General features: G+C 37.0%; 1 protein-coding gene across 1 annotated transcript; it reads left to right on the forward strand.

Moving 5' to 3' along the window:
• Positions 1 to 556: 556 nt before the first annotated feature.
• On the forward strand, positions 557 to 13,139 carry EIF5A2 (eukaryotic translation initiation factor 5A2; the record flags this gene model as incomplete). The annotated part of the gene is made up of 4 exons (XM_080696804.1): positions 557 to 721; positions 1,349 to 1,453; positions 11,408 to 11,539; positions 13,080 to 13,139. 4 exons carry the CDS (start codon positions 557 to 559, stop codon positions 13,137 to 13,139), a joined length of 462 nt encoding a protein of 153 aa, XP_080552930.1.
• Between the last annotated feature and the right edge of the window lie 961 nt (positions 13,140 to 14,100).

A 14,100-nucleotide genomic window follows, 5' to 3' on the forward strand; every position in this document is an offset into this window, starting at 1 on the left:
GGCCCCAGCGGGGCTGGGCCGAGCCGGGCCGGGGATGCCGGCAGACCTGGGGGCTTCGGAGCAGCCCGGGCGGAGGGCGGAATGCGCGCCTGCTGCCTGAGGACCAGGTGCTGCCGGCCAGCTTCCGACGTCCCCATCCTTGGCCGGACTTGCGGCCTGGGCTGGGCTCCCGCAGTGGGATGGGGCGGTGGCGGAGGGCCGGGCAAGCGGCGGGAAGGTCGCGGGCGTCCCTGGTGGAGGGGCTCTAGGGGCCTGGACCAGCCGCCCCCAGCGCCGGTGAGCGCTGGACGCGGGTCTCCCCCACCCCCAGCGACCTCCCCTGTGGCTTCCCTCCCCCCCTCCCCATCAATGCCTGGAAAAGTTTGTAGAGGCCAGAGTTAGAAAGTGCCCGCTAGTCTTGAGTGGATGTTTAATAAATGAAAAATAACGGACCCCTGATGCCTGGCACGTAACCTGCCCGAAATGAGATGATTTCCTGCCTGCGTCCCCGTTGTTTAAAAAAATTCAAACTTTTTGCATAGTTCCTTGGGGAAAGCTATCATCTCTCCAGCCCACCATGGCAGACGAAATTGACTTCACTACTGGAGATGCTGGGGCTTCTAGCACTTATCCTATGCAGTGCTCGGCCCTGCGCAAAAACGGCTTCGTGGTGCTCAAAGGACGGCCATGCAAAATAGTGGAGATGTCAACTTCCAAAACCGGAAAACACGGTCATGCCAAGGTAATTGCACTGCCAATTCATTTTCTTGCTAAAGCGTTGAGATTTTGATCGTTTGTATTCATTCTGTTACATATCATGAGATTCTTATACTTCAAGTTTTGTAGTAAAGACATCGTTTTCCTCTTCTTTCAATTACCGAGTGGTCAGCTATTACTTTGAATGCATAAAGGTAAAGGTGATATTCCCTACTTGGGCTCCTGTAGTTTGTCATTAAGTCGGGAGTGAAACTTTTCCTGAAGCCTAGTGATCTAGAAGAGCTATTTATTTTACAGTTGAGAAAACCTGTTCTGACCGTTCAGAGAAAACTATCTTCATCTTTCTTATGTACCCCTATAATTGGTTATATACGTATATATATACCTATATATATAGTGTATTATATACATATGTATACATATTATATACATATCCATACATAGAGTCTTGGCATATTATACTGTTTAGTTTGTTGTTTACTACATTTCAATTCTATGAGCACTACAATTTTTAAAGGAAGTAAAATTAGATGACCTTGGAAGGAGAAGAAAGAATCTGTCATAGTCAGGGTTGGTATTTTGTGCTCTTGGGTATGTAATGAGTGATGTACTTGGCAGAGATTAAACAGGTTTCCTGTTCTCCATTTGTTAGGTACACCTTGTTGGAATCGATATTTTCACAGGCAAAAAATATGAAGATATTTGTCCTTCTACTCACAACATGGATGTTCCAAATATTAAGAGAAATGATTATCAAGTAAGTACTAATTTCCTTTAGAAAATTACTTGTTTCTTAAAGATATAGATATGTACTACTAGCAGTATTAATTTGACAAAACTCAAGAGTAATTTTGTAGGTTTTCCTAACCAATTATTAAGCACCATCTATCTTTAAAAAATGGAGGAATATGCTAGAGGTGGTATACGCCTATAATCCCAGTAATTGGGAGGCTGAGACAGGAGGATTGCAGGTTTAAGGCCATCCCCAGCAATTTAGGCCCTTAGCAACTTAGCGAGATCCTGTTTCAAAATAAAAACTAAAATATGGCTGGGGGAGTAGCTCAATACAATGCCCCTGTGTTCAATCCCCAATACCAACAGAAGGGGAGAAGGAATAGTGATGGGGGTTCTCAGCATTCTTGCATTTTTTAAAAGTTGAACACTTTCTAGACCATGGAACTGAATATTGTGACTAAACCTAATGTTTAATTACTATTTATATGCTATAAAATATTTCAAATTTGGATAACTGCCTCTTGGAGGTTTTGTTTTTCTTCACCAACCAGACCTAAGACTCTCAAGAAATTATTGGAGCCGGGCGTGGTGGCGCATGCTTGTAATCCCAGCATTTGGGAGGCTGAGACCAGAGGATCCCGGTTCACGGACAGCTTCAGCTATTTAGTGAGGCCCTCTACAACTTAGTGAGAGCCTGTTTCAAAATAAATAATACAAAATAGGGCAGGGGGTAGCTCAGAGTTCGAATGCCCCTGGGTTCCATCCCCAGACCTGCAAAAAAAAAAAAAAAAAAAAAAAAAAGATTGGAATTCATGTTCCTACCAAACAAGTTTTTGTACTAATGAAAGTAAATCATGATTTGGTATTTTGAAGTAGGGAACTAAGTTGAAAGCTATAAAAGCTATATATATGAAGACTTAAGTACATGGTCACCAAATATGGTGAGAAAATTCAAAAACTAATTGGTTTATTTATATACAGTGACTATGCTGTTTCCTTTTGTTAAATTATACATATAAAGTTATATGAATAATTCTCATTGTACTTTTAGAAAGGTCATATTTAGTGATACATTTTGTTGTTTAGAGTATTGATGATGACCAGTTGACTGCATAGGATGTGGAAGCAGCAGTTTTTTAAATTTCTGTATCAAAAATATCATATATGAAGCACTTCATTTAAATATTGAGAAATATAGCCAGGCGTGGTGGCGTATGCTTGTAATCTTAGCCTTCAGGAGACTGAGACCAGAAGATTGGGGTTTGCCAACAGCCTCAGCTACATAGTGAGGCCCTCCGCAACTTAGTGAGACCCTGTTTCAAAATAAAGAATACAAAATAGGGCAGGGGTATAGCTCAGAGGTTGAATGCCCCTGGGTTCTATCCCCAGACACCCCCCACACACACACACACCAAAAAAAAAAAAAATAGTGAGAAACATAAGTTTGACATTTAGATTTGATTTTTCAACTTAAACTGATTCCTATCTATACCTTGTATTATATTATATACATTTTTTTTTTTTTTTTTTTTGCGGGTCTGGGGATGGAACCCAGGGGCATTTGACCTCCAAGCTACACCCCCTACCCTATTTTTTATTCTTTATTTTGAAACCGGGTCTCACTGAGTTGTAGAGGACCTTACTAAGTAGCTGAGGCTGTCCACAAACCACGATCCTCTGGTCTCAGCCTCCCGAATGCTGGGATTACAAGTGTGTGCCACCACGCCCGGCTATATTATATACATTATTAAAGAATGTTGCTATCAACTGCACTTTTTCAATAATTTTCTTTGGTCAGTATGCAACCATATTTTTATATTTTTATATAGTTTTAAGTCTAATATTTATATTTTCACTTTCCTGTTTATGAATGTTTTCTAGGTTGCTTTATAGTCCTGGTACAATTCAAACCCCTTAGCAAGGGTTTTTTTTAAGTGAAGTAGGTCTGGGTTTGGATCTAGTTCTGCCACTTTCTAGTTTGATGGCTCTGGATAGATAATGTAGACTTTTAATCTACTTAAGAGGGATAATGAGAGGTTTAAGTTAGAAAATGTACCATGTAAGTAGATGTGTACCAAAAAGTATACTTCTGTTTTGCCGGGTGTGGTGGTGCTCGCTTGTAATCCCTGCACTTGGAAGGCTGAGACAGGATGATCGCACAGGTTTGAAGCCAGCCTTAGCTACTTAGACCTTGTTTTCAAATAAAATATAAAAATAGGTCTGGGAGTATAGCCCGGAGGTAGAAGGCCCCTGCGTTCCTCCCCCAGTACCACCAAAAAAAAAGAAAAAGGAAAGAAAGTAATTCATTTAATCATTTCATTATCACTGTATCACTAAATTTAAATGAGCTACAGAGTAGGTGCTCAATAAACATTTGTTAAACTGATACATGATTATTCATTATGATTGTGTGGTGATGATAGCATAGTAGACTAATGCTGAGCATGGAATTTTCTTTTGTCAAAAGTGGTTTTCTCTTTTCCTAACTTGTGAATACTTTAAATATTCAGCATTAATTATATTTAATAATATTCACTCATTATGCTTATATCAGTAATTCACATAATTATTACTGTGTTCAAATTATCCAATAATAAGAGCTCAAAATTTCACATAAAGGAAAAAATTGGTAAGGGTTTTATTTTGGTGTATAGTAATGTCCAGACTAAGGTTCAGCAAATGAGATGAGTAAGGCCCTTGCCTCAAATGCACATGTTTAAATAAAGACAGGTCTAGTAGCAATGTCAAGCCATATTGTAGCCTAGGTCAAAAAGAAAAATAGTAATTCTGATTTCTGTCTTTGCTTAAAATTTTGATGTTTTGTTTCTCATGCAGTTTTTGCATTCTAATTTTTTTTTGTACTTAATAAATCCCAGGGGTTTTCTACCTTTGAGCTACACTCCCAGCCCTGTTTTATTTATTTAGAAACAGGTTCTCACCAAGTTGTAGAGGGCCTCACTAAGTTGCTCAGGCTGGCCATGAACCTGCAATCCTCCTGTCTCACCTCCCAAGTACTGAGATTACAGGTGTGCACCACCATGCTTGGCTTGGATTCTGCATTAAAATGTTTATTTGATCACTGAGGGTTTTTGGTGTTTGTTAATTTTGCACCTAGAATAAGTGTCTCGTCTCAACTTAGTCCTAACCCCTAATATGTAGTCCATGCGGTAAGTAAATTAAAAGATGACTTAGGCCAAATAGTTTCGATCCAGATCCTTTCTTTGGCACTGGCTATATGACCTTGGTTAGCAAGTTATTTAACCTCTCTCGTTTCATTTCTTCATTTATAAAATGGAATGTGAATAATCAATTCTTCGTGGGATCATTTTGAGGCATAAATAGTTAATACTATTTGTCTGGAGTTCAGTGAGTGATAGTATAAAATAAAATACATTCAGATGCCTTTGGGAACCCCCAAAATGTTAAATATAAAATGCCTATTCAGACTCCATTACTCTCTTTAATTATATTTTCTAATGTTCAGTAATGCTGTGTACCTCACCACAAATTAAATGCTTTTTCTGTACTCACTTAAATTTTATGTGTTACTTGAAGACCATTTTCTAGAAGGAAAACTAGCACAGGACACATAAAGTACATATTGTAGACCTTTGGATTATTGGTAAATTGTCAAAACTACGACTACTAAATTCAAGTATATTCTTCAAATAAGTGATATGTCTTTTCTTTTCCTATGTCTGTTCCCTCTGTCCCTTTATTTTTTATTTTTTATTTCTTTTTATTTATTTATTTTTTTCTGTATGAGGGATTGTACAGGGGTGCTATACCACTGGGGTTATATCCCAGCCAGTTTTATTTTGAGGCAAGGTCTCATTAAGTTGCTCAGGCTAGTCTCAGTTCTGCAGTCCTTGTGTCTCAGCAAGTACTAGAATTACGAGCAGGCTCCACTGTGATGTGTTTCTTATGATATGGTTTTTGGATGCTGAGATATGTAAGTCAAACTTGTATTGTTGCAAATTAAATAATAATGACAAAGAAAATAATGGTGCTATAAATTTCTCTGAGCTTAAAATATTTTTATAATTTTAAATTCTTGGGAAATTCTTATGTTCCCTTGTGAAAGCCAGTCTTTATTTGGTAATAGAAGACCTTTAAACCAGTAGAGCCCAGTTGTACGGAGATAAGAAACAAATATTTTGCTACAGGATCATTAAGAGTAAGTTAGAAGAGCCACCACCTTTGGTTCCTAGACCTGTGTATTCTACCTGTGGAAAAAAATAGCACTATAAATAGGAATAAATTGAAACTAGCAAAACAGCATCCGAGGCCACAAAGTATCACCTAACAGGTACTGTAAATGAGTCTTCCATAGGCCAAATCACACAGGCAAGAAATTTTGGAATGATGGGGTAAGTGAACCGGTGAATTACCTGGCCATCATCCCTTTATCTCATAATTTTGCCTGTAAAATGAGCTTTATAGTCAGAAGTGATCCAGATGATATTTTAGCAGAAGTACCAGTACCACAGGAAAGGTAAACCCATATGTAGAGAAAAAGTCTGTTGTATTAAGTACAAATCACTGCCTCTTCCATGATAGAAGCAGTATAGTGTTAACAGCTAGCTAGCTATTCCCCTGGGAAATTGTTTCATATTAGGGACCCTGTCTTGATCTCTTAGGTGAAATTCTTAGTAGTAGCTATTGTCAGGTCAGCCTTAGAGGAAGAAAGCCTGTGTCATTGAGCCCATTGAACTAGGATGGGTGACAACAAAAAGAAAATGAACGTCATTCACAGAATCATCTTTTCTATCTAAATGTTTAGAGCCTCATCTGTAGCAGATGCCTTTTGGTGAGCATTCACATGGACACATTCTTCAGTTATATGGAAAGGTCTCTGTACATACCACTTCCCTAGACCTTATTGTCAGTAGTTTTCTTACCTTGTTCTTTCAGCATCCTTAACCTTCCAGTCCAGCTTTTAACTCCTTGCCCATAATTAGCGTAAATACAACATCTGGTTCTCTGTTCTTTCAGATGTTAGTATTTGAAATTCTCCCCATCTCCCACCATTTCTGAGCCACTTCTGAGTAGTGCATCATACAATGCATAACTACCTAGAAAATATTTTCCTTCATAGTCAGCTGGTAATAGGGAATTCCCCATCAAGCCACTGGGATGAATTGAGGGGGAAGAAGTTGGAGGAGTGGAAGTTGGGGGAAGTATTGGAGGAGAAGGTGCCTTCTGAGTCTGAGCCACTTATACAACGTATTTGTACTTTAGGACCTGCTCAAGCTGATCTCATATGTGCTACTTCCACTTGATGATGACGTGCTGCTGTGCATCCCCAACTTCCTGGCTTGGTGGGTCAGATGCTGGTGTCATTTGCTTAGGTGATGTAATGATGATGTTCAAGAATTCAGTCTGTACCACTGTCCAGCAACTCTCAGAAAGAGCTTGAAAGCGCTGGAGGAAAAGAACGAAGATGTAGAAAGAAATAGGTCATACCTAAACAAGTCTGGTTATTTTGAAATAGATCAAGAAACCAAACTCAGAAATTAGAGCTAAGAAAGCACTTATAGTACTGATTATTTTCCAGCCTCTGTTGTATACCAGTAATACAAATGCAGGCAAAAACTTTTCCTCCTTCTTTTTAATGTTCTTTCTTATTCTGGCTACATCATGAACTGAATCTGTAGTCACTAACTCTCCCTACACCCTTTCTTTTCGTTCATTCTTTGCCTGCTTAACTTATTGCCTCCCAACATTTAGTGGTTACAGTGCTCTTTCTAGAATTCTGATATACCATGGCATTGTTCCACTTTCCTTTTTATTGTAGACATTTTCAAAGTATCAAAATTCATTTATACATCACCAGCTTCAGCAGTTACCAGTACAGAAACAGCCTTGTTTCATCAGAAACTCACACGTACTTTCTCTTCCTATATTCTGCCTTTGGGTTATTTTGGAGCTAACCCTATATAATATCATTTTACTTGCAAGTATTTTATAATAGCTAAGTACTATAAAAATCACACTTTAAAAATTTATTGTTTAACATCATCCATTTTGCATAGATGTCTATATTTTCTTATCTTTGTTTTGCTTGTGATGGTTATTGTTTTCATTTCATAGTTAGATTATCTAAGTCAGGGCCTAACTAAAGTCTACACAATAAGATTGGTTGATATATCTCTTAAACTATTTTAACTTTAGGTTCTCCTCTCTCACATATACATTTGGGTTCGTGTTCTTTCTCCACTTTTTTTGAAAAGCAACTAGATCATTTGTTCTATAGACTTTCTCTAGACTTTGTCTAGATTTTTTAATGCATTTCTTTGTTGTTTAACATGTTCTTGTGTCCTTTTTATTTCCTAAAACATGGTAGTAAGATGAAGAGGTGTGGTCAGATTCAGTTTAGCCTTTTCTTTTCTTCCTTTTCTTGTATTTTTTAGCAAGACTACTCCATACATAATATTCTGTGCAATTATCAAGTAAATATATCTGAGTATTTTTCTTCATATGTCAAATATGTTATTATTGCCTCAATCCCTTAATTTAGTAAGGAATATAAAGTAATGATCTGTCATTTTTTAGTCAGAATACATCTATAAAAACATCTCTTTGTCAGTATTTTCCTTAACCTTGACTTACAGTATACTCTGTATATGTATGTATATATAAAGAAGGAATCTGGACATGGTGATACATCCCTGTAATCCCAATTTGGGAGGCGGAGACAGGAGAATCTCAGGTTCAAGGACAGCCTCAGCAACATAGCAAAACTCTTAGAAAGCTAGCAAGCGCCCTGTTTCAAAAGTATGTATGTAGCATGCACTACTTGTTCCATAGTCCGGCAGGACTAAAAGCTACTCTTCTAGGCTGCTGCCAACAAGAATCTCTTGCATGAAGAGGTTTATAGCAGAGTCAAATATGATAATATGGAGAAAATTATACTTAATATAAGGGTGGTTGGAGAGGAGGCAGCTTAAATCTCCTGTAGAACTACTTTTATAGAAGCGTTAAACAGGCATCATAAAATTTGATTAAATACAGAAACCAGGAAATTGTCACAGATTAAGATATTGAAAGACAGCAAGGCAGTCATGTGACAAACTTAGAGGAAAGAAGGGTTAAACATTACTGGAAGGAAGACATCAAAGACCACGCCTTTTTTTCAGTCCTGGGGATGGAACCCAAGGGCATCATATTTCCAAGCTACACCCCCATCCCTATTGTTTATTCTTTATTTTGAAACAGGATCTCGCTGAGTAGCAAAGGGCCTCACTAAGTAGTAGCTGAGGCTGTCCTCAAACCACGATCCTCCTGTCTCAGCCTCCCAAATGCTTAGCTACATAGTGAGGCTTTCAGCAACTTAGTGAGACCCTCTTTCCAAAAAATATATAAAATAGGTCTGGGAGTGTAGCTGAAGGTAGAAAGTCCCCCCCCCCCTGCGCGCACACATCCCATCCCTAGTACCAAAGAAAAAAGGAAGAAGAAGAAAATAATTACACTCTCTGCTAAAAGACCAATTGTTTAAAAAGTCTAAAAATTAGCAAGGGAGTAGGTTTGTTTAAAGATTGAAGGTCAGAAGAAGATATTTGGAATTAGCTTATATAACAATTTTTTTTTTTTACCATTTTCATCTTCTAACTGCAAAGTCACAGATGACCTTGAGAAAAGATGAAAATTTTGCACACATGTACAAAAATATGCTTGAGACTTTGACACCATTGGCTCTTTTTGTTCCAGGTTGATAGAGTGTTAGAAAGGTACCTTTCGAGATACCCCCTTAGCCAAGTGATCAGAGTCAACATCACCAGTAATGGAACCAATTGCTGTCATTTGCTTCCTGATATGATACTCTGAGGACACAGTATATAGCATTCCTTCTAAAAATACATTCCCGAATCACAAGGAAACAATGAGGTAAACCCAATTGAGGAACATTCTGTACAACAATAAACTTACACTACAAAATACCAATGTCGTGAAAAATAAAGGGTAAGGGAATTGGTCCAAATTAAAAGGCTAAATCGACATAACAGAAGAGTATATCCTCATTGTGGAAAAAAACACACTCAAGTACGTGTTGCTAAAAAGGCATAATCTATAAAACTTTCAAATGATTCAGTAAGAATACGAATGTATTATAATATTTTATATAGCATATATATATAAAATACATATGTGGTTACATATTAACTATGGATGAATCCAGGTAAAGGATATGCATTTTTTGCAACTTTTTATATTATAAATGTCAAAATTTCTTAATAATTTAAAAAATTAGTGTATTTCATCATTTTTAATTTTATTTTTTTGTAGTTTAATTTTATTTTTGAAACTTTTTGTTTTATATAGCAATTTATTCTATTAAGTTTTTGATGTTTATAAATACATTGTTTTACTAGATCCTTATACATTTTTACATTTGAAATGCTTTATATATTTCATTCCAGCTGGGCGTTGTAGTGCATGCTTATAACCCCAGTATTTGGGAGACTGAGACAGGAGGATCCCAGGTTTCAGGCCAGCCTCTGCAACTTAGTGAGACCCTGTTTCAAAATAAACAATTAAAAAAAAAATTGGGTTGGGGATGTAGCTCAGAGGTAGAATGCCCCTGGGTTCAATTCCTAATACTATACAAAAAGTAAATAAACAAAAATTTAAAAAATAAGTGAATAAATATTTTATTCCATAGTATATGAACTCTTAACTCCTAAAAAAAAATAAAATAGCACCATTTATAATTATCAAAGTACCAGTATTACTATTTGGTTGCTTCAGTCACTAGTGGTAATGGGAAACTTTAAATCTTGAAATAGTCAAGTTTCACTTCAGGGAATTGCTAAAAGTGAAAATGAGAAAGATCTGCATTGTTAGTGTGTGGTGCTTAAGCATTATTCTTCTACTTTACCTCCTTGATCCTTACTCCTTTACCAACCACCTCAAATGTGAGTGACTAAGGAGTTAATTAAGAGTGTTCATTAGCCGGACCCAGTGGTGCATGCCTGTAAGCCCTGCTGCTGATAGGCAGAAACAGAAGGATCATGAATTCAAGGCCAACTTGGGCAATACAGTGAGACCTTGTCTCAAAAAAAAGTGTTTGTTATAGCTCTATCAGTATTTTTTTTTTGTACTGAGATTTTATATGTGTACAAATTTGAATTTCCTGTGGTAGATGGAATTTCTGTGCGATCATTGCCAGATTTGGTAAATGGTATCTATGGAGGAGAGCTTTGAAACTCTAAAGCTCAGTACACATAGTATGCCTGGGTTATTACAAGGCATACTACTTTTAGTATGTGTTAACAGCTGATATTCTGGATGATTAAGAATGTGCTTTAGAATAAATGAGTTGGGTCTGGCTGTTTCCTTACTCCTATGATTAAAAAAATGCAATTATATCAAAACTGCTTTTCTTAATATGTTAGGTTTTAATGACTGGGTTTATTTCATTAATGTTGTCAGTAAACTAGTTGTTTTTAAAATCTGTTACTAGAAGTGAGCTGAAAAGCAAAGGTTTTCCACTTACTATTGCTTATAATCAAATTGTAGAATGCATTGTTTGTAATAGTGAAAACTGAAAATAACTTGTATTCCCACAATGGGAAGATAGTTAATTCAGTTACAATATATCCATGTATCCAAGCATGGTGGCACAGAACATGGTGACACAGCCTGTAATCCCAGCACTTCAGAGGCTGAGACAGGAGGATCACAAGTTGGTGGCCAGCCTCATCAACTTAGTGAAACCATTTCAAAATTAAAAAATAAAATAGGGCTGGGGGTGTATGTAGCTCAGAGGTGGAATGCCCCAGTACCACATATATATATATATATACATACACATATATATATGCCTAAGTTATAATGTAGAGATTGCTCAGGGAGAGTAGAGGGAGGAGTGAACTTACCATACTTCTTTTCCTTATTTATCTTATGTAACTATGTAAACATTACAAATGAGTAAATATAGTCTAATAAGTACAAATTATATAATTTCTTCTGATAGCTGATATGCATTCAGGATGGTTACCTTTCCCTGCTGACAGAAAATGGTGAAGTTCGTGAGGATCTTAAATTGCCAGAAGGAGAACTCGGCAAAGAAATAGAAGGAAAATACAATGCAGGTGAAGATGTACAGGTAAAGATCTATGACAGTATTGTTTTTTACCATTTTATAAAAACTTTGGCCTATGCTAGGTAGCATAAAATACTGTATATAAAATGTAACTTTATAAAATACTGCTAAACCAAGAGTGGTGGCAAATGCTTATAATCCCAGTACTTGGGAGCCTGAGACAAGAGGATTGCAGGTTTGTGGACAGTCTTAGCTACTTAGTGAGGTCTGCTGCAGCTTAGACCCTGTTTCAAAATAAATAACAGAGCCGGGCGTGGTGGCACATGCTTGTCCCAGCATTTGGGAGGCCTGAGACAGGAGACTTGCTATTTGTGGACAGCCTCAGCTACTTAGGACTTTTGCAAGTCAGTGAGACCCTGTTTCAAAATAATAAAAATAGTGCTGGGGGTATAGTTTGGAGGTAGAATGCTTTTGGGTTCCATCCCCAGTTTCATCCCGCAAAAAAAATAATAAATAAATAAATAAATAAATAAATAAATAAATAAATAAATAAATAAATATAAATAGATAGATAGATAAAAGAGCCAGGCGTGGTGGTGCATGCTTGTAATTCCAGCATTTAGGAGCTGAGACAGGAGGATCGAGGTTTGTGGACAGCCTTAGCTACTCGGTGAGGCCCTTTGCAGCTTCAGTGAGACCTTGTATCAAAATGAAGAATAACTACCAGGTGTGGTGGTGTGGTGGCTCACACTTGTAATCCCCGCGCTTGGGAGGCAGAGACAGGAGGATCACGCAGGTTCGAAGCCAGCCTCGCTGGCTTAGGAGAGCCTGTTTCCAAATAAAAAAATATATATCAAAAAAATAGGTCTGGGAGTGTAGCCTGGAGATAGAAGGGTTTCCAGGAACCCCAGTACCACCAAAATAATAATAATAATAATAATAATAATAATAATAATAATAATAATAATAAAAAATAAAAAAATAGGGCTGGGGGTGTAGCTCAGAGGTAGAATGCCCCTGGGTTCCATTCCTAGTACCACAAAATAAATAAATAAATAATAAAAAAAATAGGGCTGGAGGTGTAGCTCGGAGGTAGAATTCCCTTTGGTTCAATCCCTAGTACTGCAAAAGAATTAAATACTGCTAAAATTCTAAAAAGTACCTGTATAAGCCAATTTTTTCATAATACCTTTAAAAAACCCATTAGAGGAAAGAAAGTATTGAAATTCTTTTTACCATATTGTCAACTCTGTGTTTACTTTGAAGATCTGTGTAAGAACTATTATTAAAGATGAAAAAATGCCAAGGAGTTCCAAAGAGTAAGAGAGTCACTCCTTACAACTTTCAGAAGTTATAGCATCTACTAAATGTTGAAATATTTATAGTTCTTTTTTTCTCTGTTCCTTGGAAGTTGTCTTATAAAACCAGAACCTGAGAGTTTCTACTTCCATAGAATGTAAAGAAAAATAGATTGTTTTGGGTTATTCTTTTTCAAGGTCAACATATATAAAATACCTACAGATAGGCAATATATGGTGAGCTAAATATATCTTCGATATGTGTTGCCGTCTGAATAATTTTTGCATGCATTTTCCCCCTCTAGGTATCTGTCATGTGTGCAATGAGTGAAGAATATGCTGTAGCCATAAAGCCCTGCAAATAAATGGGAACATCAGGCATGAGCAAACTGTTTAGGTCTGGATCAACTACAGATCTAAAGTTTGGTTCTAAATTGTCACCAAAGCTATGGCCTTCATAAGCAACCTCATTTTTTAAAAAATTGTTTTGAAATTGTGCTGGGTTAATTTTGCAGGCATTTGATAACTGTACAAAAAAAATCAAGATGTATATTTCTTTTTTTTAATTTGTAGGTGTCTTTCCTATAACATCCCTGTGGTTTTTAGAATGTGAGACCAAAAAATAGACAAGATAGCTTCAGCAGATGAGATTTGTTTGAGCAAATTTTAAATGATTAGTAAACCAGGGTTTTAAATGAAGTAACATCTAGTGGTATTGAAGCACCACATTTAAGATGAATTGTTCTGCATTAATTCAGACTTAGTAGCATAGAATATGTAAGACTATCGATTGGAATTATCACAGTTTGAATCTGTGTATGGCAAACACAAATCCTTAAAAATCGTGTTATCAAAGTGTCGGTTACCTTGGTGGCCATGTGCAGCAACATATTACGTTGGTCATATTACTTTTATCAAATTGGCAGACTTAATATAACCTTACATGGTCATTTTGGTACCTGCCTGTAGTGGACAAAGGTTGAACTGTTAGGTAACTATGAGCAAGTCAGATTGTAAAGATGACACAAGTGTTCTTTACAGTGGTAAAGGAGTTTGAGTCCTATGTAATCAGCATAAAAATATGAAGTGACATTTTAGTTGTCTTTATTGTTTAGTTATCTTTTTACTGTTAGCTTTTGTCCCACAGCCTCTACCCATGGCACTAGAAAGACTGGCCTGCTGTGTAGGACACTGTGTAGGACACTGTGCAGGGCTTTTTTCCCCCAGTCATGTTGAGAAAGTGCTGGTAGTTGTTAATAATCACTACTTTCCACCGACTTAACTACATGTGAGGTCAAGTGCCTGAAAAGTGCTATATACATCTAA

The sequence above is a fragment of the Muscardinus avellanarius genome (assembly GCF_963383645.1).
Source record: "Muscardinus avellanarius genome assembly, chromosome: 5".
Lineage (NCBI taxonomy): Eukaryota > Metazoa > Chordata > Mammalia > Rodentia > Gliridae > Muscardinus > Muscardinus avellanarius.